The sequence below is a fragment of the Phaethon aethereus genome (genome assembly GCF_964289735.1).
Source record: "Phaethon aethereus genome assembly, chromosome: 6".
In the NCBI taxonomy this organism is placed as follows: domain Eukaryota; kingdom Metazoa; phylum Chordata; class Aves; order Phaethontiformes; family Phaethontidae; genus Phaethon; species Phaethon aethereus.
In genome coordinates this window covers 26,526,509-26,541,540 of record NC_138580.1, presented here as the reverse complement: position 1 = coordinate 26,541,540, position 15,032 = coordinate 26,526,509, and the positions used below count along the sequence as shown (strand labels likewise).

Sequence of the window (15,032 nt, the reverse complement as noted above, 5' to 3'; positions counted from 1 at the left end):
CAGCTGATTCAGAGGAACCTGAAGTGGAGATAGCCTCCCTGCCGTTCCTCCGGTAAACTTAAGCTCTTCTCTTCACCTGGGATGAGAAAGAGAATGACGTGATCACTTTGCACTTCACACTTGTGTATTGTTTTCTGCTTTGTTTAATCTTTTCACCCCACTCAACAGATACAATTTTCATTGTTTATATTTTGCCATTATATTTACACTTGAATAGTCATCAAGTCGCTTTTTTTCTTTCGGGTTCTCCTGTAGCTGTCACTTTAAGGAAAGGTATAAATCCAACTTGTGTTTTTTATTGGCTGTGACAGCAAAATAAAACTAAACTTGAAAGAAAAATGATACCAAGTAATTAACGTGTTTTGGATTTGGAGACGTCTGTTCAGATGAGTTGGTTTAGAGGTACATTTGTTAATCAGTCAGAGCTGCCAATGGCTTCAGAATTATTGCAGGGACCTGTGCTCTTCTCTCCTCTCTTTCTCTTCTTTTTCCTAAGGTGCTTTTTGTCCTCTCCCTCCAGTTTATTGTTGTATGAAACCTCCTCAAGCTTATCTGTGAGTAAAGACTCCAAAGAAAGAAATTTTTTGCACATCGCAAGGAGAAGAGGTTCCTTCTGAAAGCATTAATGTTTTAACACATTCTCAGAACAATAAATTTGTTTTGCTGCAGGGGTTCTCGAGTGGAGACCCCAACACTTCCATTTTCTATGCTGCCCATCTTGAGTCATGTGCTAAGATGACAAGAAGAAAGCAGACCAGATGAGCAGGTTACGACCAAGTTTGGTTTATTATTTCTGTATATTTGAAAACAATCTGGGCAATTGTACACTCCTCAGGAGTTAGAGTAGCAACATGCCGAGTGAATAAAAATGTAAGCAGTCCCCATGTGACAGCCTCCCTCTTTACCCTGTAGGTAAGCCAGGTAAAGAAAAGGAAGACAATTTTTTAAAATAACAGGTGCTAGAAAGAATGGTCTTTGTTTATATAACATTTAGAAGCTGGAGTTCTAAATTTAAAGGCTATATGAGCTTTCTTAAAATAAGAGTGGAGGTTGAAGTGTTATAACGTGGTTGTAAGCCCTAGGTAAAATTGGGTGGATCTCTTCTATCTTTTAACAAACAGGAGGGATTTAGGTACTATTTTGACAAGTGCTAGGTACAAATAACATGTATACCTTGTGGAAATCCTCTAGGATCGAAACAGAGGGATATAGGGAAGGGAATGCTTTGGGATGAAAGAGTGGGGCATGAGAAAATTACTGACCGGTGGACTGAAATGTACCAGCTGTCATTGCTTCCCAGGTCTGTTTACTGTATGGGTTTTTTAAAATGTTGTCCCTGAAAGCAAAAAAATAGGGATTTGGCTCTTACCATTGCACTGAATTATCAACGTTAAACTGTTTGCTGGTTTCTTCATCTCCAGTACACTGTTGGTTTTACAGTTAGCAGTGCTGGTTTGTGTTTTTGTTTTTTGGGTTTTTTTTTTTTTTGTTCACGGAGACATGTTTAGTGCGACAGGGATGAACCAAGATACCTTTGCTTTTGGTCTTTTCTCTGCTTCGTGTGACAATGCTTTTTGGGTAGCTTTTTCTCTTCATGCTGTTTTTTTAGGGTGTATGAAGTGTCTTCAGGACTGGTGATGAAGGAGCAAGAGTAGAAGGGGTTTTGTTAGGGTGATGCACAGGAAGAATGGGAGGATACAAGCTATAATGCTTCATTATACTCATATGTTTTTAAATAAAACAAATCTGGAAACTATCAAACAATCTGGGCAACACAGACCATGGTTCGTTCTTACCAATTTTTGCTGTGGGGGCTGGGGGGAAGTGGGGTGTCTTCTACCCCTCGGGCACTCTTTCACAGCTGTTTCCTAGCCCTTTGCTGGGACTTCTGTGCTTTCCCTTTCCATGGTAGCAAAGATGGCACAACCTCCTTTCAGCAGCCACCGGGGTCCCGGGCTATTTTAGGGCTGCCTTTCCTTAAGCTCATGGACTCCAAGCTGACAGGAAAATGGCTTCTGCCCATGCTTCAGCTGTTACGTACCTGAAGTTAATCTCAGTTACCCTGGCTGGCCCTTCTCCTCCCTCTTGCAGGTAATAATGATCGTACTTCTGGGAGCAGGGAGAGTTTCCTCCCCTCTCGATGCACCTGCCCTGCCACAGTAACTTTGGCAGCAGAAACCCCTCGCTGTTGTGAGGGGAGCGAGGCCGGGCCGGGCCGGGCTGCCCTTCGCCCCTGGCTGGTCCGGGCGTCGCAGGAGGACAAACTTCCCTTGGCTGTGGCCTGGCTCTGAATCTCGTAGCTCTGCTGGGGGCAGGGGAGCAGCTTGTACTGTTCCGTGCTCTGCCTCCAGGTGCTGGGAAGTCATTTTGTGCCTGGCCCCCACTCGTCCTGCCCCTCCGGCCCCGAGTAAATGGATGATGTCTGTAAGGCCCTCAGTTTCCTTCTGCTTTCCGGCAGCCTTCGTAGTGTGGTTCTCTGCAAGAAACACTCCGAATTAAGCGTTAAGAAAGAGATGGCATTGCAAGTTACTGTTCCCCATGTGCTGTGCAGGTTCTTCCCGACCTCTGGGAGGAGGCATCTCTGTTTCCCGCCCTCCTCCCCTGACTGCAGCTGCTGCTGGGGAGGGTTTCAGCACGCATGGTTTTGGTTTTTAGGAATGGAAAAACTTGGTTAGGATTTCAACCGGTTTCTCACCCCAGGAACTTATTCGACCAGTGTAGGGTAAAGAGGAGCCTCTTCCAGGAGAAATACCTACCTGCTGCTCAACCCTCATCCTTGTACGTGACCTCCATGGCTGCACAGTCGCCTCTTTATGAACCTGGGGAGACTTGCAGACTGCCTACTTTCATGCCTTCATGCAGTCATTCCTGATGATACCTGAAAATGGTGCCTGCTCAAGGGGTAAGATGGTACCAGCTGGGAGATTTGGAGATGTCTGACATCTTTGGCTCTTGCTCAGGTGGGGCTGCCAGAGGGGAGCAGTGTTTATGTACCTTTTTCCAAGCCACACAAAACCCATCAGTTTGAGGGATGCTTCCTCCCCTTGTTCTCCTTCCCTCCCTTGCTGCGTACACCTGTTCTCCCAGGCGTGAGACAAGGAAAGACAAGGAGGCCCGTTACATTTACAAACCAGTCCAAGTGAAGCACCTCATGTCTTTGAGGCTGCAGGGAGTGAACTTTGTCTCTTCCAGAGCATTTTCATAGTGCACTGGCAGTCCCAAAGCTCTGAACAAAAAGCAGCTTATCTCCAAGAAAGATAGGCCCTTTTACTATGCGTAGCTGTCAAAGCTGTGATTAGTGCACTTCCCTTGCCGCACAGGAGAAAAAGCTGCTGATAAGACACACTCCATGTTGAAAATGAAATGAGTTTTATCATGTTTACCTCTCAAATCCTTTTAACATACAGTTGTTACAGATAATACCTGACAGTATTTACACTAGAGAGACTCGAACTTTTTTTCTGTTTTCCTGAGATTGCTTCCTTTTGTTCATTTGTTCAGTTTTGTTGTTTCTTGTGGACAGCTGGTGAATACTTGCTTCTCTTGTCATTCCTACTCTCGTCTTTCACATGAGCAGTAGCAAAGGGAAAATACTTCTTTCTACTGACACAGATAGGCTGCCTGATTCTGTCTTCTAGTCAGATTTTTGTTTGGGTTTTTTTTCAGACGGAGGAAGAGATGACAGATAGGTGAGTAAACGAGACTGTGAAAGGCATGCTTGGTAAATTTTGTTTCCCTAGACATAGCTGAAATGGATCATCATGCAATGCCAAAATCCTCAGCTTTTTCTCCCAGGGTTGTGCTAGAAGATATTTTCTGATTCCTTGCTACCTTTTCTCTGCCTGCTACTCTGATGTTTCCCTGTCTCTATTTTTCATGCTAACCATAGCCAAATAAATACAATATCCATGCATTTGTTATCAGACATTTTGAAATCACTTGACTCAGCTGTTGCCAAACTTCCTTATGGTCAACTTCTTGAGTGTGGTGTTTCCATGATTTCCAGCTGTCAGCACTATGAAAAACGATTCCTCATTTAACCTGAGTGAAAAACAGCTCTTACATCTGGCTACCCTAGTGAGATGATGGATTGGCCCAACTTGTGCCATGAAAAAGTGCATTTAAAATGTGCTTCTGAGAGAACAAAATTTCAAGGACACACTTTGACATAGCACCAAAATTGGTTTGTAACTCCTTTTATAAGACTAACAAGAGGTCAGGCTGTTTTTTTCCAATCAGTTTTTCCAGCAGTCAAGCCTTGTTTGTTCTTGGTCCTGCCTGCAGGGTGTAAAATCCAAAGTCACTTGTCTTTGGGTATGTTTCGTGGAGACCTTGAGTATTCAGCAAGTTTTGTACAACAGATCTATCTTCTATTCAAACCAAAATATGCCTCTCTTCTGTTTCAGTTTTTAGGTTTTCTTCAGACTTCTACGCTCCAGTTTTTGTGTGGCCATTAAATTTCAACCATTTTGTCCTGCCCTACCTCTTACAGGAATACCCTCATGAGTCTTATGAATATCTATATACTGTTTCAGTGGCAGGGGTCCATGGGCCTCTCACAGGTTTTGAAAACAAGGAGTTTCCGAAAACTATGTGGTACTTGTTCTCTTGGCAGCTTGAGGGTTCATGGTTCTGTTCTGGCACAAGGGATGGGAAAATTGTTGTTTTGATTTGCTAAGCCCAATTACTTCATCACAAACCACTACAACATGCTTCTGGATACCCCGTTTGAAACTCATAGAATCATAGAATTTTGGGGTTGGAAGGGACCTTTTAAGGTCACCTAGCCCAACCCCCCTGCAGTGAACAGGGACATCTTCAACTAGACCAGGTTGCTCAGAGCCCCGTCCAACCTGACCTGGAATGTTTCCAGGGATGGGACATCTACCACCTGGCAACCTGTGCCAGGGTTTTACCACCCTCATGAAATATTTCTTCCTTAGATCTAGTCTAAATCTACCCTCTTTTAGTTTAAAATCATTACCCCTTGTCCTATCACAACAGGCCCTGCGATGTCAGACAGATTAAAATTATAAATCTGCCAACAACTGGGAGAGGGGGAATGAACAAGCAAACAAAAAAACCCAGACCTTGCCACATCCGTTCAAATTCTCTGCAATTACCTTGTTTCTTCCAGTCCAAAATACCTTAGAATTTGCTTCCAGATCTTGGTTTCATTGCTGGTATGGCTGTTATAGTTTGCAATTAGCAAATCTAGTTTGTATAAAAAGATATCTAAATGTTACATATTTAAAAAAAAAATCAAGCAAGCAGTTGCTTAGAGGAGAGTTATGCATGTAGTTTCTTGGGTGGAATTGTGTTTCCAGAGTGACCTGCAAACCTAAACACCAGTGTCACTTTCTCAGCTGTTCTGTGGAAGGAAACCTAGCAGCTGCTGTCTCGTACTGTAGGCTACTTGTGGCATGCTCGGGGCTTCTGGCAATAGAATTAATATGCCAAACCAATCACTATGCCAAACCAGTGATTTAAATGTGTCTCTTAACTTCCTTGCACTGAATAAAAAACTTAAGTGGAGTTTAAGAAAAATCATTAGAGACATCTTCCTTATGCTCATTTGGAACAAAATGAAGACTACAGAAACAACTTATGATTCAGTTGAAAAGCAGGTCAATTATCTTAATCTTAGGCAGGAATAAAAGACTCCTGAAGAATTCACACCAAGTACTTGGTTTCCTTCTCTGGTTTTTATGGTCACTATACATTTAAATATTTTTGGATTAGAAATCCCCTGTGTGTTTTGATTCAACATCTGACTTTATGTATACAAGTTCATCCTGTTTAAATACTTTGACTTAGCGGAAGACTAACGTTGAGCAAACATGTTCAGTAACTAGTAAATGAGAAAATTTTACTTGTAGAATGTGAAAATGTAGATTGTTGCGTGTTTTGAAACGTCAAAACACTGTATAGACGCAGTAATTTTTTTTTTTCCCCTAGCTGTTTTAATTTGAAAATCTTTTTTCCCTTGCTTAGCCATTGTCAGGTGATGTTCATGGAAGAAGCCCTTCACACTTCAGATGGTGACAAAAAAGACCAGGCAGCTTAATGCTACCAAACTAGGGGTGTGTCAAATCTCTCTCAAGAATGATAAACTCAATGGGGTTGTCTATTTTTAACCTCCTGTTCTTTCCTTTTGGCAGACTAATCAGTGTTAGCTGAGCTGTTTCACTGAATGAATCCAAGCAACTCTGCTGCTTTCTCAAATGAACAGCGGACCTCGCAAGAGCTTTTCAAGTCTGCTTTAATGTATGAAGTCCCATTTTGAAACACCATGTCAAATGAAGCTAGTTCAGAGCAGAAGCTTTCTACAACAACAGTCAGTTCAGTTGCTGTTCAGGCTGGGGGTGCCAGTATTGTTATAGCTGTACTTAAGGTAAGGCAGCAACTGCTAACATGTCTGTTCGGCTACTTTTGCTTTCTTTCTGCTACTCAGTTATTACTACTTCTATTCATTTGCACAGAACGTTGAAAAGTTAGCATAAAATGGTAAGGCATGGTCATTTAAGCAGTTAATATCTAATAGAGCCTTGGAAGTTCACACTTATTTCTGTTCACAATTTCTGTTTGTCGTGTTTTTTGGGTTTGTTTTTTGTTTTTTTTTTTTGTTTTTTTTTTTTTCAATAGAACAAGTAATTTGGCCAAAATATATAGGCTGTTAGAGGCAAGGAATTCCTCTCACTTTGTTTTAAAAGTACGAGATTAATGCAGAGTGCCATGAAAATGTGTTAATAAGCATGATGTTACCTTTACTTGTGGTTGAGACTCCTCAAGAGTTGTTTTTAAACTATACTCAGCAATAATTTTACATAATATGTAGTCTACCAACTCCATAAATGCAGACTGTGTGTCTTTTTTTGAAGTATTTTCTGGAGGAAAACCCCCATGCCTAAACCTGATAATGAGTAGTTGTCTTTGAAAGCTGCGAATTCATCTTCCCATGTGGTTTAGTAGAAGCCCTTGTGTGTATATAGTTGTGCTTCTAAGCACCTAAAGGTCTGTTCTGAGAGCTGTAATCTGCGCCTACAGCTTGCACACAACTCGGCATGGGGGGTGAAGCTGGCTGCCTAGGTACTGGATCCCAGCTGGAATTTACTGGCAGTTTGATTCATCATTCTCTAAGCGGCTTGGAAAACAGGCAAGCTCCGGCCACTAGAGTCTGTAACGCAGAATAAGGTGATAATGAGCTGGGCTGTCACCAAATCAGGGTGATTATTCAGGATGTGGTTACCTCAGTTGTGCCGATGGGAAAGTTCTCTCCTATCAGTGGGAGCCTCTGCTGCTCCAGGGGAGTAATTTTGTTGCAAGGAGGCTTAAGTTTAGGGTGAAGACATTTATTTCCCACCCCCCGCCATGCTGTGGGAACCATGCAAGCCTCCAGTGTCATTACTGCTTCGTACCTTATCACCATCCTCTCAGAGTTACACTTCTCAGACTGTAGCAGTTCTGCAACACCGTGAGGAAAGAATTAGCTGTGCTTTGGGTTGCTGTCAAGCTTCCTTTGTGTATCCTCCAGGACACAATGGGAGACTGCTGTTTGGGTTCCTCTTCCAAAGGCTATTAAGTGTCCCTGCTGCTAGTTGCAATCTCTCTCTATGTATATTTACTATGCAGATATGTTAGATCTGTGTGGTAGAAACAAGATTTGGGGTTATGGTGTTTGCATCTGCTGTAATATATTTGTATCTTCTGGGCTCCCCCCAGGTTTCTTTAACTATCTACGCAACCTTCAGCTAAAAGGGGAGATGAGTTGGAGAAACCTTTTTGGCTTCTTGTGATCTTACCCTTCACAGGCAAAACCAAAATTGCAGTAGCTATTCCGTAAGACTAGAGTCTGGAATTTTGATACCCATTTCAAATGAAATTAAGTTGATATTGTACCCTCCGTGTCTTCATTCTGCAATTGAATACATGTTCACGGGTCCCCGGGCTCCCATGACCATGAAAAGTATGTGTGACCTGAGAGTCAGTGTGAGTAAATAAATGAAGGAAAGCTTGTCTTTTCTGAAGGCTGTACTTGTTTACTTAATACAGTGTGGAAAATGGGTGAAGCTTCAGCTGGCTGAATCGACACCAAACTTATTAGAAATTGGCAGCAATCAAGATGAGACTAAAAAACTACTGCAAGATCATGAATTCCTCCTAGCTAAACTTAAGGTAAGATGTGATAAGGCCACACAAAAATACATCTAGTCATTATAGTTCAGGTACAACAGTTGACATAGCTGCCTGGGCCTCCTGTTGCAATGTGGTTGTTAGGTTAAACGCCACGTAGGAAAAAAAATGTTCAGCCTTTGTCAGTGTAACAGATCAAAGTTAGGCTTCTGCCCTGGAAAACTATGCTTAAGTACTATTGTCTGACAACAGCGGTAAAGAAGCACTGTTTTTTCCACTTCATACATTACTGTCAAGTCAAGTGAAAAATTCCTATAGCCCTCAGTAACTACTGAATATAATGGAATATCACATTTTTTTAAATTCTCCAATGTTATGAAAAGTTTTATTAGATTGTAACAGCTTTTAACACAAGCAAGCTCTTTTTAAGCATGAAGTAGATATTCCAGGCACGTTTTTATTGAATATTAATGTGAGTTACGGTAGGAATGATATTGTAACATTAAGTATTGCTTGTCTTGAGCTAGGAAGATTTTTAGATAAGTAACAGACCTAAAATCAGATTTTAGCATTCTTGAGAGCAGTTTATAACAGTGGCATTTGAACACAGAATTACATTCTTGCATAACACTGAGAAGAGTGTAAAGGCACCTAAGAAGAAATTTTCTTCTCATGTTTTGATAGGACAGGTTGACTTTGTATCTGCAGACAAATAAATTCCTCTAAAATCTTGGAGCTGTGCACAGCAACTTATTTGAATAGTTTCCATCTTTTTTTTTTTTTTTGAGTTTACATAAAATTCAGATCTGAAAGTGCAAACATCATCTAGATAGGGTCAAGCGCACTTGATTTAATACTAGTGACTATGAGCTTCCCCAGTCGTCAAATCTCAAACGTATGTGAGGTAGCTTAATACAGTCTATAAAGAATGTAATCTAATATGGTGCATAGTGTGGATTTTGAATAGTATGAAAAATAGTATTACAAAAACCCAGGGACAGTAGTTCTGCTATCCTTACTTATGCAAGGGCCTCATCTTTATTGCCATCAGTGCTACACTCAGGTATTCTTGGAAGAAGGTGCCTTATCCTGTTTGAACAATTCAGAATTAGCTGAGTTCTTACACAGTGACAACAGGAAGAAGCTGTGTTTTGTCTCCTAATTGTTTTAAAAAGTGGGGAAAAAAACCCCACCGTAATAATTCCAATCTTTAAAAGAAAAACAAAGGTTCAAATAACATTTTACCATCAAGTCAAACCTTAAAGTGTTATATATTTATATTAAATGTTGTTTGCTAAGGGGAAGAAAATAATATAAATATTGTTCCAAGACAGACCTTACAGATGTTACTGAAAACTTGTAAGGACATGAACAAAGACAGTAAAACAATAAAGACTTCTCCATACACTCCAACTTGAAATCACTGTATTAAAGAAAACAGAAAGAAAAAAAAAAAAAAGCTGTTATAAATGAAATCTCTAGATGCATCTCCAAGCTGTTATTCCATTTTTTTTTTTTTTAAATCTTTAAATTAAAGTTTTGGGTATGTTTCTTTTCATTAAAAGATTAAATAATAGAAAGGCATTTCATGCTCTCTGATGTTCATTCAAATATTTGACTTTCTATTCCTATTAGTTTAGATGCATGGAACCTTAAGTTTGTTTTTCACCTAGCAGCATTTACCTTGCTTTTTGCTCACAATATATAGTAAAATAATCACAAATACTTTAGTTAATATTGATGAAAATGCTAAAATTTTTCACTCCTATTTATGAGGCCTTATGTCTGACTGGTTGAATTCAGCCGACTGATCCTTATTGGGATCCCCAATAGTTATTAGATTATATCAGGTTAGAAAATTTATTATGCATAAACTGTTAAAGAATGCTTGTTATCCAAATATATCAGGAACAAATATTCATTATTTCACATTTTACACCTGGGAAAATTCAACATTGATTAAAGAACATTCTATAAAAGGATTAAGTTCAAAATTACTATTTTTTCCCTCCATTTAAAAGCTGCAATAACACAGGACTGCAATGTCATTATAATTTGTACTGGCTGTGTATTTTTCAGACATGACCCTTTCTGTTTTATAGTAAGCTGTTAACACTTGTCAGTAATTATTCAATCTTAAGTTAATAAATCCACTCATCAAAAGTTTTACAGGAATGATTCTCAGTCTTTGAAGGATTGATTATAGTAATTTTTTTCCAGTTAGCATTTGTTCATGAATTAATTATTAGCTACGTGAAGATGCATAAAGAGGTAGTAATGTTTCGGTCTTCAACATTTATGGACATAAAGATTTAGTTACTTATGAGAGGATAAAAAAGAATTTAGAAATGTGGGCAGGAGAGGGGTTGAACAGATGACACAAAATTGCAATTGTTAGATGGCCCTCATCTTGATGGTGCCCAGTGTACGCAATTCTATTTGCTCTTTTACCATTAGTGAGCAACATAATTTTGTAAATTTTAACAATAATTAATTATACAAATACATGAACATTCTCCCAGCTGCAGTCTTATCCCGTGCAGTTTTTAATTCTTCCATGTTGGCTATAAGTTATTATTTTAATTTACTATATTGTTCCTAATGACTCTATCAATGATAGTCTATGGCAGCTTATAACATATTTCTTTTTGCTCTTAATTAGATCTTGGCATTTGGAATGCATTATAAATAGCCTAAAAAAAAAAAGGAAAGATGAGGCTAAGGTCTTGTGCTCAAGTAAAACTTGTTCCAGTTATGTAGCAACTTTGTGATATTTTCTCTCAGGTTTACATATCTTTTTAAAACACTTATATGCAACTGTAGTAATGCTAATATGGCATATAGCAAATCAGAAAGATGTTGTTAGAACAGCACATTTATTAAACTGAAGGCTTCTATAAAATAAATTATGAATACCCTTTTATGGATATTTAAATTGTAAAAATTGTAAAAGATCTTTAAATTGTAAATAGTGTATTTATTACACTCAATATTTATATTGATGATGATCTGAATTGCCTAAATGATTAAACTCTTATGAATCTGAAAAGTTGCTAAATGCCACATTAGCTTCATCTGTTCTTTATCAGTCTAACTTTTCAAAGAAAGAAAATTGGAAAGTTACATTACAGAAACAGGAAAAAAGTTTGTGGGTTTTTTTGGTCTACTGTGCTTCACTAAAAAGAAGAGAAGATGGAATCCTTATTTTTTTAATTTTAGAGCTAGAAGTAGTTTACAAGTAGAAAACAGTATAATTAAGAATTTCTCCGCTTGGATACCCCGGAAATGGATGCAATTTTGTATATTGTGGAATTTTTCAGTCACGTGAACTTAAAGTGAAACAGTGAGGCAGCTTGGAATTTTTGAATTGTTTTTCTAGTTCTCTTTTATTGTTGTATTAAAAAAATGCAAAATAAATCATGTTTCCTGACAGATACCAATAGTGGATACACATAAGCTTAACTTTAATTAGTTCAATCCAATTTGAAGTTAAGCATTTGTGCAGGACAGGCAAAAATTCGTGGACCAGCAATGATTTTAATGTGAAACTAATCCTGCTTAAGGGAAGAGTTATTGATTAATACTGAACACATCTTTGGAATCAGTGCTGAAGAACCTATGGACTTTTGGCAGATAGTTTATGGAATAATTGACCACACTGGCATTATCCTGTGTTATCTTGCAAACTCATCTAATTCTAGGTTTTTGATCATCCTTTTGCTTTTTAGCTTCATTATTCTCATCCCAGTATATGCATTGTAAGTTATAATCAAAATATTCAGGCCAAATTCTTTCATCAGCTTAACACTTTGAGGATTCACAGTAAGGACAAAATTTGGCACAGTGACCAGTGATCAGTTTATAATATTTCTGATGCTAGAGGAAAAGAAATTAAATCCAGCTTACTATTCAAGGGAATCGTTTTTGATTTAGCAATGTTAATGGGAGTTAAAAATCCTAAACAACCAGTTTGACACTCAATAAAGCAGATGGTACCTTAAAGGGTAATAGGAACAGACGTTGAATGAGAAAGCAGTAATTTTTAGAAGATTTCTTTACTGCTTTCAATGTTTAGAATTATTGTGATTAAAAACTGGTGTGATTACTTTAGGGCTTTAGGAAAAAACATATCCAAAATAGTTTCCTTTGATAGAATGTACTCTATCATACTCATTACTGATTTAAATTCATTCCATTGAATTTGGAAATTGGGAACACCCTACAATTTTAATAAAAAGCAAAATAAAACTTTTGAAAAGGTCTCCATTTCAAATGTTTATGGATTAGGAAGCAGACATGATACTATTAATAGAGTTGAAAGAATAAATGCTGAACAGGAAATGCTAATACCAACTGAGACTAAACAAAAAAAAAGTTCATGATGTTTACAACATCTAGTTAAAATTCCTTTCAGTGCTTTTGAGATTTCATTTGTATGTCTAATATTCATGTCCTTTAAAGCGGAATTTATTCTATTTGTTTTTGTTGAGTTGTCATACTGACTGCTAGTGGCCTGGAAGATTAATGAAACTTGTTTAGCAACAGTGATTTAAAAGGTAAACTATAGCTCAGTTTCTTAATTTTGTTCAATGATGTCTAACTGATCAGGAAAATTTTATATGCTTGTCATTTGTTCTAGGCAAACTTACAGATTTGTTTTCCCTTGGACATAGATTTGGTGTTTAAGTGCTAAAGAATTACATATTCTTTTATAATTGATGAATTCATTTGACAGGTCTATATGCTGCCAGCACTTGTGTGTATTGATAGTTGCAGGTTCCATGAACGAAGATAAGTGTTTCTTTTGAATATGGTTAAAAATGAAATACAAATGTTTTCAGGTTTGGAATCATAGCCCTTTCTCTTTGTGATTTGACCCTTCAGTAGTCTCAACTACTATATTCTGATTCTAAACTGAGAGATTCTGTTTCTGTTTTGTTAAACTAGACCATATCAGCAGTAACAGTTTTGTTGAATAAAATTTCTGTGATTTCATGCAAGTCTCCTTCACATTTGCCTCATCCTTGCTTATATGACCTTCAGCAGGTTTCTGTGTTCTGGAAATGTAAATATATGTATATGTATGTTTTGATATCTCATTCTCTACAACTTCAAAAAAATGTGAGAAGAATCAAAACCAGAAAAACTTGAGAGACAAAGCTTCCAGGAGGTAAAATGATACTGATGGATATGAAGGTGCATACACATTTCTCTGCCTTTCTTCTGTTCTCCATAATTCAGTCATTCCCAACAGAAGCCCTATCTGGAGATAACATGCTGTCTTAGTGTTTGAATCTCCCAATATTAATGTTTTCTGGATCATTTAAAAAAAAAAGTCTGTGTGTCTGTGTCTTGCCACCCTTTTGGCTATGACAATGTGAAAATCCCTGCTAAGACAAACAGCAGAATTCTTGGTTTGCTTCCAGAGTTCTGTTTTTTTTATCATGAAAGAGACTGTGGCAGAACTGCCACAAAACAGAAATAGATCTAGCCTATAAACTAAAAAAGGAACAAAAGGCAATCCGTTTTCAAAACATTCAAAAAAGTTTTCCAAAGTTTTTTCCTTCTAGAGCAATCCAATATCCAGTTCTGATGAGAATATTGCTCATTGGGAGCAATCTTATCATGAACCTCATCATGAAATGGTAAACCTGAAATGAACCTGATCATTAAAGGAAGAGGGTCAGGAGGAAGCAGATGAAATTCAGTAGTATAATAACAGAAATATTATGAAGTTCAACAATCCAAATATAATGTTGTGCAGCTAAAGTGAATAGCAAGAATTTCTGTTGTGGCCTTAAGTTTACTGCTTGATTGTGGAACAGCTATTAACCACCATGGCTGTGGAAACAGTCTAGGATCTGACACTTGCCACTATTCTGAAGAGAATTGGGAAGTATGAGTGGAAATTTAGGATTCTTGTCATCTATACTGAAAAAAGCTGACATCAAACTGAAGGTAGGTTCCCAGTAGGGATATCAAATATGGAAGAGTATAATCTTATTTCTTGGAGTGGACTAAGAAAATGTTTTGTTTGGATTAGCAGAAAGACTGAGATTCTCATAAATATATTGCATGGGTAAACACCACAGGAGAGCAACTGCTCAAGTTGAAGGCCACTGTTGGCATAGGAATATATATAGCACATGGAGATCATTAATAAAGGTAGGCTGGAAAATGTTTCTAACTGTCAGAGCAATGTCCCAAAATAGATTTTCATTGGGAATAAAAGGGGTAAAAATCCTAGGTGATTTTGATTTGCAATAAGAAATATTTGTGAAAAGGACTGTCTGAAATTATTGTTTCTAAGACTCACGGGCCTGAACTTGATGACCCAGGTGTTGTGTAATCTTAACAGAGGATGAAAATACATGGATATTTGTTTTATTGAAGTTCTTAACTTGTGAGATCTTGATTATACTGTAGCTAATAATCTAAATCTCTGTTGTTCTTGTTAACATAAACTATTCAAGCTTGTGAATTTTAGTTATAAATTAAATTGATTCAGGAGCTGCTGCCTGTCTAAGAAGAACTATTGGATAGTATTGTAGAGGGAAAAATCATATTTTATGATGACTGGATTCAGGAAGCCAAAGGTAAAAGCCCACCCACATACAATTTTTGGTTTTTTGAGATGCAAATTAGTAAAGAAGTTCAGGAAGAGTAAAATCAATTCTACCTACGAAACTATGACTGTCCCCAAAACATTTGCATTTTTAATTTTTAAAATAATTTGAGATTTTTTAAAACATGAACAGGGATATGTTCTTTTGTAATGAGACTGGTAGAATTAAGTTTTGCAGAAACCCATTAAGAGTGAAAGTGCAGAATTTGACCTATTTTTAGTTTATGTATTTTCATTTAATATTCTTTGTTTCAGTTCTATGATATAATAATTA

General features: G+C 37.7%; 1 protein-coding gene across 1 annotated transcript in view; it reads left to right on the top strand.

Annotated features, from left to right (window-relative positions):
• The first annotated feature begins 5,808 nt into the window (after positions 1-5,808).
• The window catches only part of LOC309406510 (coiled-coil domain-containing protein 141-like), an 84,532-nt gene continuing 75,308 nt past the window's right edge, over positions 5,809-15,032 (top strand). Inside the window, exons 1-2 of the mRNA XM_082001753.1 lie at positions 5,809-6,394; positions 8,053-8,175. Of these exons, the coding sequence (XP_081857879.1) occupies positions 6,293-6,394; positions 8,053-8,175 (225 nt within the window). The 5' untranslated portion in view covers positions 5,809-6,292. The remainder of the gene's footprint in view (positions 6,395-8,052; positions 8,176-15,032) is intronic.